The 12,548-nt window shown below is 39.9% G+C and overlaps 2 protein-coding genes and 1 long non-coding RNA gene across 3 annotated transcripts in view; all 3 read right to left on the minus strand.

The window, feature by feature from the left end:
* Positions 1-225: 225 nt before the first annotated feature.
* On the minus strand, positions 226-3,794 carry brk1 (BRICK1 subunit of SCAR/WAVE actin nucleating complex). Its single transcript, XM_084063429.1, has 3 exons — positions 3,648-3,794; positions 2,112-2,194; positions 226-1,300 (listed from the first exon to the last, which is right to left on the minus strand). Exons 1-3 carry the CDS (start codon positions 3,763-3,765, stop codon positions 1,274-1,276), a joined length of 228 nt encoding a protein of 75 aa, XP_083919555.1. The 5' UTR covers positions 3,766-3,794; the 3' UTR covers positions 226-1,273.
* Positions 3,795-5,617: 1,823 nt separating this feature from the next.
* Positions 5,618-8,011, minus strand: gpx1a (glutathione peroxidase 1a). The gene is made up of 2 exons (XM_084063426.1): positions 7,695-8,011; positions 5,618-6,527 (listed from the first exon to the last, which is right to left on the minus strand). Exons 1-2 carry the CDS (start codon positions 7,917-7,919, stop codon positions 6,165-6,167), a joined length of 588 nt encoding a protein of 195 aa, XP_083919552.1. The 5' UTR covers positions 7,920-8,011; the 3' UTR covers positions 5,618-6,164.
* Positions 5,618-12,548, minus strand: part of LOC311049671 — a 331,395-nt gene continuing 324,464 nt past the window's right edge. The window contains exon 2 of the long non-coding RNA XR_014601216.1: positions 5,618-6,074. This is a non-coding gene — a long non-coding RNA (uncharacterized lncRNA). The remainder of the gene's footprint in view (positions 6,075-12,548) is intronic.

Consider the following 12,548-nt stretch of genomic DNA (forward strand, 5'->3'; position numbering starts at 1 on the left):
TTTTTTACAAGCGGCGTCAGGTCTTAACAGGTTAAAATGAACATGCTCATTGCTCACGGCAGCCATTCAGATACAGTGTTAAGTGGTCAGATGGGTGGGCCGGCCGCAAACACATAGGATTTTCAAGTGGGCCCTGATCCAGAAGGGCCCAAACTGGTGGAGCAAGCAGTAACTCCACACAAAAAAAAAATGGATCGGAGTTGATATTCACTTTATGAAACATGGTCGTGGTTATTACAATATTTTAATCCTTAAACATTTTCATCACCAAACAATTGAATGTACAAGCCAGTCCATAATAAAGATGACTACAAACACAGCTACTTAATCAACTTGGCACACAGGAATGTTATCCTTTCGTTGTGTTGATGACACCGGAGTTCTACAGACAAGAAAGGTGGTCGGTGAATTGTGCTGATGCCAGATCCATTAGTGACCTGCACAAAATTATTATTATTTTTGAACAAAACCTAGACCATATTGTCGCTGCCGGGCAGAAACCTTGTTTTTTTCACAAATGAATATCCTATACTTCCGTCTCATGAGTGTCGCGCAAATGTAGTGGAAAATAACCGATCTACAAGCTCACAGCGCATCATGATACGATGCGGTATGAGCTTGTAGAGCAGCTATTTATTTATTTTTAAAATCTATATCCAACCAATGAAAAGTACTAACAAGAGCTTGTGACTAAATAATCCCTACATTGGATTCATTGGAACGGATGTTATTTTTTTTCCCATTTCCTGAAAATGTACGGTTTTGGACATGCAAGGTTTCCACCCGATGGCGACAACATTTCCGTTTCATAACAGGCGATGACATGTTCGTGTGACTGGCACCCATGTCACACACAAATGGCTGTACACAGTAGAAATGTGTCATGGGTCAAATAATACACGCACAAAAAAAACATCTATACGGCATGTTCTCTCTCATCAAGTCCATGATGGATGAAATGGAATCAAGCTAAGACGAGACAGAGATCAGTAAGGAAGAACATAAAAGGGAAATAGGATGAAAGGAAACATATGAGTAGAATACGGAGGGCAATGAAGGCTCAGACAAGTGGATTAATGTGGAGAATAGCGTCCTTCAGTGAGGTTTGGTGTGAGGATGATGACATACACCACATATTATAAAATTATCCACATGTATGGTCCCACAAAGAAGGGTCAGATCCATCACAGTAATAATCCAGAAGTCCATGGGGGGGGTCATGGGGGGAGGTGGTGGCTTCATGGTACGTTCCACAACAAAGGACATCTTCTGCTTAAGTTAAAGTCTCGCCTTTCGTCACCTGTGAGCAAAGACAAATGCAGGGTTTGTTACTGAATAATGAAATAACATTTAGCATACACATGCCAGTATAGACTGCCTTATTATGCAAGATACTTCAAGTAGATACTGTAAGGAATTGTCTTTGATTTTTTATAAATGTATAAGCAGCAGCAGACAGTCGTGACAAGCGGACGTGTTTCGGCTACTCGGGCCTTCATCAGCGTTTGCCCCACCTAGACGGACACCCGTCTAGGTGTCCTTCTCTTGACCCATTAAGACCGGGGAACGCATCTGTGTCATTTTAAGATTTCTTTGGGCTATTCAAAAATCTACAAGCTCATAGCACGTTACGAGCTTGTAGATCTGCTATTTTTGAAAAATCTCGAACATTTGTGCAAATATTGAAATATATATGTTTTTTGAAGCAGACATTTTTTACTCAAATCTTTGCTTCTGGAGATTCTACAAATGTCTTCTAAATACTAACAGTTTAAAATATATATATATATTTTTTTTTTGCTATAACATCAGTGGTTCTCTTCTAATCTTCTTTTTTAATGTCAAGGACCCCCAAATGTATATGTATTTGGCCGCGGACCAATCAGATCGGAGTTAAAACATTTCACTTTAAAACATATGCAAAGATTTGCACACATTTTCACCATTTCTTTAAAAAAAAGACAAGCTCATATATGCTATTTTTGAATAGCCATAGAAATCTAAAAATGACAGATGTTTTCCCCGATCTCAATGGGTTAATCTATTGACAGTAGAGCACGCTCAGCTCGGGACGTCTGTCCCCTAGCATTTGGATATGTTAAGATACTTACCCTGGCTTCAATGTACTCGATCCTCCTCTCCAGCGCCGTCAACTTCTCGTTGAGGGTCGCTAGGCGGGACCGACAGGACATGTCTGTGTGTGCAAGAAACCAAAAGACATTAGATTTATGTGTATGCCGCAGACATCACAGTCCACACTGTGTATTACCATACAACATGTAAGTAGCCAGGCCATTAAAGATTAAAATAAGAAGTTATAATACAGGTCTACGGTGGTGGGGAAGAATTGTGGTGGTAGAATTACACCCTACAGTGTTATGTTGTTCACCTTTTGCCTCATAATATTGTGTCGTGTGGAAACCTCATATGTCCAAAACATACTTTTCAGGATTCAAATTCAAAAGTATCAAAATAGCAGATCTACAAGCTCCAGTGTTCATTTTGACAGCAAATTCTGATTTAGTCTTAGTCCTTTGAATAACACACCATTTGGTTTTAGTCCTATTTTAGTCTTCTGAAATGGTTTAATCTTAGTCTAGTTTTAGCCGACTAAATATAAAAATCTTAGTCTCTTAGTCAACAAAATTAACACTGACAAGCTCACGGATCGAGCTTGTGGATCTGCTTTTTTGTGTGTGCAGTACTCACAGTACTTGAGTAAATGTACTTAGTTACTTACACCACTGCTAATGTACTTTAGAAAAATTGTGGATGAATACATTCATTAGAATTACATTGGTGTGGAATATACAGGGCATCGTTGACTAAAGTCAATATGAAACTTTATGCAGCAATCGTTAATAAAATTAGGCCAAACATTCAGTAAAGAACACAGTTCCTGTATGAAAAATGCCAGCCTTGGATCAAGACTATCACAGATGTGTTTTTATCGATTTTTATATTTGCATATCTATGATAAAGATACGAAAGTAAAAGTCAGAAGCGATCAAGTACATTCTATGATAGTCTTGATCCAAAGGCTAACAGTCTTAACCTCGCCCCTTCCTCTTTTTTCTCTTGTACATATTTTTCATTTTTCATACCAGTAAACAGCTGATTGTATGACGTTCTGTATAGTAGTGTGTATATCTGTCTGTCTCTTATATGTCATCATGATTTGTGTGCATGGGGATCTAATTTTAAACAAGCTTAGTGCTTTAAGAGCCTTCCAGTTTAGTAGACCTTGTATTGTGAATTTGTACTTCCATGTACTGTTGTTCTCATGTCTTACTAAATAAAGTACATCAATTCCTCTTATGAACAATGCCATCTTCACTGATATGGGCCTATGATTGGTCCCATAATGCGACATGGTGATCATTTAACCTACATTTGCCATATTATCTCCAGCATGTCTAGCCTTTTCTGCCACCAACAACTTCCCCAAACACGATCAGTTCACTTTGCAGCTAAAACATGCATAGTTAACAATTAACCGAAGCTAAGTGGGTTAATAACACAGTAATGTCTGACTGGGGAGTGGCCGTAGACTAGCATTACAAATGCTAGCTTAGCAGCATTAGCATACGTCTGATGTCTGGATCAGATGGACGGATTGTTTTAGATCACAGGTTTCTATCATTTACCAAACGAGTTCAGAAAGTCGGCGATCTTCTTGATGCTGCTGGTTATGACCTCTATGTACTCTCGATTGGCCCAGTCTTGGTGGATCTCTCTCTGGACGGGATCTTCTTGACCAGCCATGTTGTTTGTGTTTGAGAGAATGAAGACCAGCGTTGCCAGATTTAAAGAGAGAAATAAGCAACCAGAGTCTTATGTAGCCCTGGTCCAGAAGACCATGTCTAGGTCAATATGAAAACAAGCCCAAAAGAAGCGAGCCCTTCGACCTTTAAACATAATGTACGTTAATAAAAAAACATCTTGGAAGAAAGTGCAGAATGTGGGATGTTTTTGAAACATGATTCTAACAACACAATCCACACATCTGGTATGGGTCCCTGTCTCCTGACTCCCTGGAACAAAAATATTTCCAGATGGGGGGTCCGCACTCGGCAGACAAATACATATCAATTTGGGGGTCCTTGACATGAAAGATGTTTGAGAACCACTGGTTTCAACCACAATTTAAAAAAAAAGAAAACATTGGAAACAAGCCCAAATAAGCAACTACACTTTAGAAACAACCCCCAAAAAACGCTACCCACCACAACGACCAATATTTACAAGCGACGTTACAGAAAAACAAGCCCAAATTCGCTTATAATAAGCGGACATGGCAACACTATTTAGTGTACGGAGGCGCGACTAGCCTAGTTCCTATTTACTGCTCGGTGCTCATATCCGGTTCAGAACCCGCCTACTGCATCCGGCAAGTTGCGTACACACAAGCCACGCGCACAAACAGTTGCCATATCCGTCCTAGACCGGATGTACAACATATTAAGTGAATTCGTCAGACTATGCAACTATACAACTATGCTCCCCCAAAACAACAGATCTACAAGCTATCAACGCGCTGCACCGCGACTCGTTGTTGACGTGTAAATCTGTTGTTTTTTTCCGCAAACAGCAGCACTGTCGAGTCAACTTTCTTTAATACAATATTTTTGTTTCAACGTTCAGTCAAATTTGCCAAAATATATATAATTGTATAAGGATATAACCTTTTTTAATGTTATGCAGGTTGTATTACAACCTTTATAATGTTTTAAAAAGTAAGCAATAAGCATCTGGATCACCTATTTGTCATATGATATGTCAAAAACTAACTTGATTTGTTTGAAGTAGGGCGTAACAGATTCAATGCTTATTTTATCCTGTGTTGTCAACACTTGAAAACTCAGAAAAGCCTTTCACACATTCCTCACTGGACCATGTTCTTCAGCAGGTGTGTTGCAAGTACTACAACCATAGACTGTAACTGTAAAAGAGTACAACTGGTCATTTACACTCTTATTTTTGGCAAGCGCAGGGAATTAGCTATAGCTAAGCATAACCAGTCAGTCTACATATTAAGACAGTTTCTTTCTTTTCCATTAGACTATTATTTCACACCCGTGGGTGATTCATAGTAGATCGGGTGAATTTACAGGCTCATTGCTCAATCAATGTCACGAGGCCTCCTCCCTGAAGCCTCCCAATGTACAGCAGTGTGTCTCCACTACACAAACAAACACTGACTCAAGTGTCAAGGGAAAGGTTGTAGACAGTATGTTATTGAATTTGCAAGAATATGACCTTTCCATCCGGTTATAACCTTGAGTTAAAACCTGCAAAAATGAAAAATGCACAATCAAAATAGGCTACTATACAAAAAGCCTTTATCTATAATGAACTTCCCTATGGTTAGAGTTTACTAAGGATTTTAGACAACTAGATTTTCAGGCCACTACGCTGCCTTCAAATCTGGTCACACCAGGGGTGTGATTATTCTTTCTCTTGGCAGACTGCTGAACAGTGTTTGTGCCAAAGTTGGTGTCGATCAGAGAAACGGACCTTGCACCTCACAAAACAGGATGTTACGTTTCTGACATCCACCCACCGTCCACCCACAAGGCAATTTGAATATAGAATTAAAATAAAATAAAAAACAATGCATATTATGAAGTGTTTATTTTCCCTTTCAAGATATTTGTGACATAATACACATTGGGCTCAGACATTTACATTGTCATCAGAAACTCCCCTGATAAAGCATTTCAAGGAGTGTCTTCATTTAGTAAACAGGCTGAACTGCGGTGTATTTCACAACATCTTATAATATCGTAGCAATGTGTATTTACTGATTATAATACAGACAAATAGGTTAGGCCAGTGGTTCTCAAAGTGGGACCCCAGGGCCAGGGGTCCTTGAGCATGTTACAGGGTGTCCCCAGTAAAACAAATGAATATAGCATCAAAATCACTTTAACCCTATTTTATACTTTGGCTGGGCCTATTTGAAGACAGCAGATCTACAAGCTTACAGTGTGTTGCATTGTGACGTGGTGTGAGCTTATAGATCAGCAATATTTGGGAGAAAAAAATAAAATAATAACACACACACATCTTCTCTTAATCTTTGGCACAAAATATTTTATAATATTTTAAAATAATAAAACGTTTGAGAACCACTGGTCTAGGCACCTATTAATCATGATATGTTACAGCTGTGTCATTTGGACCCTCTTAAGGAGCTCTTTAATATCCGCCTCGATGTCACTGGTGAGGAACTTCCGGCTGTAGCGCTTGTAGGGTTCCCCGTCCGGACCGACCAGGAACTTCTCAAAGTTCCAGGAGATGTCATTCCTCCGGACCGGGCTCCACATGATGTATTTGGGGTCCCCCATGAGAGCCATGGAGTCATCACTGGGGAACGGCAGCTTCTCTTTCAAATAGACAAACAGGGGGTGGGTGTCTTTTCCATTCACGTCCACTTTGTCGAGGAGCTGGAACTTTGGCTCAAAACCATTGCCCGGACGGACATACTTCAGGGACCGGAGTATTTCGTCACTTTTGCAATTTTCCTGTTCACAAAGAGCAGAGAAGTTTATTGCACACAGACTGAATTTATCCACACAGTAAATCTACCTACTTAAAATGCAGGGTAAGTCTAAGTGATTTACTTTTGTTAAAATAAGTGTTAAATAGCTCTATATTCTGATAGTAGGCCTACTCATTGCTATATAGTGTTTGTTCAGTAAAAGGAGTCTCCCATGTCTCTCCAGCTCTTTATTAAACAGAAAATGCATTTTCAGTGCTCTCTCCGGATTGGCTTAAATATTGTCACCTACCTTAAAATGTACTATATTCAGTTTACTAAAGAGCTGGAGAGAGCTGAATAAAACAAAACAAAAAATCATGGGGTCTGTGGTATAATGCATATCAAACTAGGGGTCCTTTTTTGTAGGTCTAAACCTGTAAAATCTCAAAACCTAAATACCAATATTACAAAGGGCCAGGGTTTTCATTGTAGATTAGCACTCCCTTGTGGCCAGGTAGTGCTATAGTTAGGCGGCCAGAACTTCTTTGTTTTCAACCAGGCTCCTTGATTCAAAGTAAAACCAAAATCTAAGCGGAATTAAACTGGAATATTGTCACCAGTAAAGCCCGTATTTCTCCAAACATGTACAAATGCAAAATATAAGGTGCTTATCCGCTTGCTCCAAATGTTAACAAAGTGTCCGGAGTATTTGTGTAATGTATTAATTCATACATTTCAATAAATAAGTGTTTTAATCCTGTTTGTGGCCGATTCTGTCGGAAGTTCCTAATGGGCATTAGTGAAAAGCGCATCCGGTGGAAGCCGGAATTACACTCAATGTAGACAGGAAGTAAACGAGGGGGGAAAATGGCGTTCGGCCACAGACGGGATTAAGACACTTCTTTATTGAAAAATATGGATTAATACATTGCACAAATACTCCGGACACCTATTTAACATTTGGAGCAAGCACCTTTATATTTTGCATTTGGACATGTTCGGAGAAATACGTGCTTTACTGGTGACATTCCAGAGCAAACTGGGAGGGGGTGGTCGCTAAGACTCTCGTAGATACGAAAGTAAAAGACGGGCTCGATACAAATACATAGATCTACGACGATAGTCTTGATCTAAGGCTAGCCGTATTGGTACTTTTACTTAAGTAAAAAAGATGTGAGTAGCCTACTTTCATACATTTCATCCGACATACCTGATGTCCAAACTGATTGCAGGGAACCCCCAGGACAACCAGTCCGTGCGCGGCGTAGCGCGCATGGAGGTCGTTCATCTGGGAGTAATCCCTGGCGGTTGTTCCTCAGAGGGAGGCTACGTTCTCTATGAGGACAACCTTTCCTTGTAGAGCCGACAACGAAAGGGTTTCTCCAGACAGGAGTTTAGCGGTCAGATCGTAGAACCTTTTCATATTCGCAGCCATGCTGTGATCGAGACGAGTCCAACGACTGGAAATAGACGACCAAGGAGCCCGTACTGTGTATGAGTTCTCTCTCTGTTTGTACGTTCAGTTTGTTATCTGTAAACGGTTGTTAAGTCCAACCCACACGAAACTAACAGACAGTAGGCGGGCCTACAAGCAGTGGTGGGAAAAGTATTCAAGTCAAATGTTGTATTTAAGTAAAAGTATCAATACTGCAATGTAGAAATACTCTGTTACAAGCAAAAGTCCGGAATGTTGATGCCGTGTTGGCATCAACATGTACTTAAAGTACCAAAAGCAAAAGTACTCATGCAGCATTTCACAAGTTTTCACGTTTTCAAACAATGCATCACGAGCATTGTGAGCTTGTAGATCGGCTATTTTCAAATGGCCTAAATGTATAGGGCATCGTGGTTACTGTATGTTTTGTAATAATGATCAAAATCTACAAACTAGTAACTAAAGTTTTCAAAACATTGTAGTGGAGTAAAAGTGCTATATTTGCCTGTGACATGTAGTGGAGTAGAAGTAAAAGTACTGAAAATTGGAAGTACTCCAGTAAAGTAAAAATAGATACAACTGTACAGTACTTATGAGTAAATGTACATAGTTACTTTACACAACTGGTTGAGCCAGTTTAGAGCAGTCCTTCCAGTTAAGTAAAGTTGACCTTTAGCCTTTGTTGTCATTATGACATTATACATGCAGTAACAAACGGACGTCTCCATATTTCAGTAGACCCTTCTAGGGGTGGAAGGGTTGTACTTTTACTTTACTTGTTTTATTTCATTATTCATTTATTTTTAATTTAAACGGCCTACTTCTACTCCATCTGAGATGCATATATTGCACTTTTTTACTCCACAACACTTATTTTGCAGCTTTAATACTAGTTGTACTTTCTTTGCAGAATAATTAATACAAAACATAGCTACAACATTATGCTGCTTAAAAACATAATCAAATAAATCCGAGTAGCTCCTTCCACCACCACTGCTTTTATCAAACTTTTATCCTCCTCTCTTGGCTTCACATGCACGCACGCACGCACGCACGCACGCACGCACGCATGCGCATGCAAATAGAATCATGTGTTTTTGATGTAGAACAGTTTTGATCCACTAGATGGCGATGATGCCTTACTATTTGAGCCACCACACATGATACCTCATATGACATACCTATGTGATACCCAACACCATTTTCAGATTTTTGCAGTGGTGGAAGAAGTACTACATTTTTTTTTACTTACTTAGAATTTACTTAGTACAAGTACAAAGGTATTGGCATCAAAATATACTTAAAGTACCAAAAGTAAAAGTGCTCATTATGCAGAATGTCCCATTTAAAGTTTTTAAAATCTATACAAATCTTTTGAAAATAGCAAATCTACAAGCTCACAACGCGTTGCACCGCAACGCGTTGTAAGCTTGTAGATCGGCTATTTTCAAATAGCCGAAATATATATAGAGCTTAAGTGGTTATTGTGTGTTTAGTAATACAAATCTAAAAAGTAACTAGCAACTAAAGTTTTCAAATCATTTTAGTGGAGTAAAAGTAGCAATATCTTCCTCAGAGATGTAGTGGAGTAGAGGTAAAGGTATAGAAAATACTCCACTAAAGTAAAAAATAATAATAATTCAACATTGTACTTAAGTACAGTACTATATATATATATATCCTCAATTTCCTCTCTGTATTGGGTTTGATTTTGGGTAGCTGGAGTTTTCCCTCATGTTTGCACATCTGGAGTGGGTGTGTGTGTTTTTCAGGAATCAGTTTTCACGGTACATGTGTCCATGAGAATTGTTGGTGTTTCCACCAAGGTCTTGAGATGTATTCCCCCACCAGTGTACATGAACCTGGGGTCAAGGCTCATTGGGATAGCTTTAAACACTGTATTTGTCTGTGACTGAAGCTGAATGCTCTCCACCAGAGCTCGACCCATGACAGATTTAGGGGGGTGATGCCTATCCAGGGGTACTTGAGATTTTGGAGAGTCATACACCATGGGTCTCCAACAGGGGGTTCGGGGCCCTAGGGGGTCCTCAAAGTTATACAGGGGGGCCGCCAAATCTATATACACACTGTATAAAACCCTTAAAACTTAGCATTCTATATCAATGAGTACTATCAGAATACAGAGCTAATTAACACAAATGTTAACAAAAAATATCACTACCCTACCTTTTAATAGAAAAGATAATGTGTAAACAAACGAAAAAGGTATTTACACAACACTGATAGTGCTGTCAAACAAGTCAATTAAGATATCTATGAAATCTATGAAAAAGTTTAATCTGCAACACAATTTCATACAGTAGCCTATGTAGTGGGGGGTCGCTACTCGCTACTTTCTCTCTTTCTCAGCTATAGGAGGAAGACATCTCTCCTAGACCTAGACCACAGATTACCAATGTTTTGACCTATATTTTGTCCTCCAAAATGTGCAAAATCTTAGATTTGAGTAAAATTTCTATTAGAGAATTAAGAAAACAAACATAAAAACACAAATAGCAATAGCATTCTGATAGATCAAATTAAGTAAAGTATATATCATATTTTATACAATGAACCAGCAAACAGTAAATACACATAAACTGAACTTTATTTTATTTAACAACTTAAAGGAGCACTTCATCCATTTTCAACCATCTATGGTTGGACCATATATGGTCCTTACTAATGCTAATGCTTATTAGAAGATAGCACCATTTCTGTCTACTCAATCTGTATCTCATTGGTGGGCTGTGGGCAGTCCAGAAACCTGCTTATTAATGGGGGAGTCCAAGCTAATAAAAACACCCTCTTCCTGGAAAGGTAACATGCTGAAATAGAAGCCATTGAACTTGACATGCATTAATAAAATATGCAAAAAAAGTAAAGAATCTGGTTTGAAATGACCTAACTTGCTTACCGATGTCACTGGTAGGCAAATTTCTGAACTGTCCACAGCCCTCCTCTGAGACACGAGTGAGTAGACATACATTATACCATCTTATGAGCATTATTGAGGTCCAATTGAAGATATAAGGTTAAATATGGGTGAAGTGGTCCTTTAAGCCCTATTCAAAAACATTCAAAAATAGCTGATAAGCTCAGATCTGTTATTTTAGAAAAATCTGGACACATGGGCTGCATATTGCCGATCAAAAAGTCAAATTTAGTGGCTGATGTATCGGCTAAACCGATCTATCAGTCTGGCTCTAGTAGTCTCCGATGTTGCCATGCGTGTCCACGCTGACCAAAACGTGATCAATCTCCTGGATGTTTGTGTGAGGTGTTTTCTTAAACCTCCTCCTGTTTGCCGAGTGAACCCCTCAGCAGCCCCAAAACTTTGTTATCTGTTAACAGCAGGAACTAAAAGTTCTCTGTTTGATCTGTCTTCCTTTACACCTAATCTCGCACACTCCCCTGGGTGTCCAGAGAAACGTGTGGTGCAATTCAATCCCACCATTGTACAGGAAATACCTCACAAGTTGTTTCTCTGAAGTTATCTTTGTTCAAGCTAAAATAAACAAAAGAGGATGAAATGGGGATATAGGCACACGGAAGCAGTTAATCTGTGTGCTCGTATCCACCGTAGGGTCCTACAGATTCATTCTGTAGACATAATGTTTACTGAGAAGAAGCTGATATTGTCATCCTTTCCTTTATTGCAATTGGCTACTGGGAGGGCCGTCCGGGGTGGCCGGCGTACCACAGCTACGTCACTTTGACTCAGACATAACCATAAACAAACCTGATGCGCCCATACTGTATATAGGCAGGACCACGGCCACGGCCACGTCACTCTGACTCAGACATAACCATAAACAAACCCGATGTGCCCATATATAGGCAGGACCACAGGCACGTCACTCTGACTCAGACATAACCATAAACCAACCCGATGCGGCCATATATAGGCAGGACCACGGCCACGTCTCTCTGACTCAGACATAACCATATACAAACCCGATACGGCCATATATACATAGACAGGACCACGGGTACGTCACTCTGACTCTGACATATGTCACTATGACTCGGACATATTGGTCGGATCGGGGGTGTGACATAGGCGTGAGGGCCGTGTAGCGGCCCGAACTCTAGTTTCCTTAAAGGTGATATTTTCTTGGGTTATAAGAAAAAGTCTTTAGTTAAAAAGTTAAAGCTCTATATTCTGATAGTTGTCTCCGCCAGGCCGAAGGCATGGTGGAGAGTATGTTTTCGTTTGATTTTCGCTGTCCCCCCCCCTAGCCAAGCTAACATTGGTCAAGCTTCACGTGACACGTGACAATATGTTGAAAGGGTGTGCTTTGATTGGCTAGCGAGACGCATGACGAAATACATACCTATAAATAGGTGAATCACTTCGAAACACTGCGTTGCGTGTTTCGAAGTGACATCAGTGCCATCAGCCAAGCTAACATTTAGTCAGGAGATATTAGCAGAAAAAGTTCCAATCTTGGAATAAATTCCTCACCAAAAATCCTGCTGCTGGCGGAGACTTGTGCTACAAGGAGCACATACCAAGGAACAGTACTTTCCAGTACTTTCCAGTACAAGGAGCACATACCAAGAAGAGAGGAGTGCGTACCGAGAGGAGAGGAGCGTACAGCGAGAAGAGAGGAGCGCACAGTGAGA

Source organism: Gymnoscopelus microlampas, assembly GCF_963454915.1.
Source record: "Gymnoscopelus microlampas genome assembly, chromosome: 7".
NCBI classification, from domain to species: domain Eukaryota; kingdom Metazoa; phylum Chordata; class Actinopteri; order Myctophiformes; family Myctophidae; genus Gymnoscopelus; species Gymnoscopelus microlampas.

Excerpts from the sequence above, each read along its gene's own strand:
- brk1 (XM_084063429.1), bottom strand. The coding sequence starts at position 3,765 with ATGGCTGGTCAAGAAGATCCCGTCCAGAGAGAGATCCACCAAGACTGG. Across the intron at positions 2,195-3,647 it reads CGACTTTCTGAACTCGTTTG|ACATGTCCTGTCGGTCCCGC; the intron begins GTAAATGATAGA and ends TTGCACACACAG. Across the intron at positions 1,301-2,111 it reads TCGAGTACATTGAAGCCAGG|GTGACGAAAGGCGAGACTTT; the intron begins GTAAGTATCTTA and ends CTTTGCTCACAG.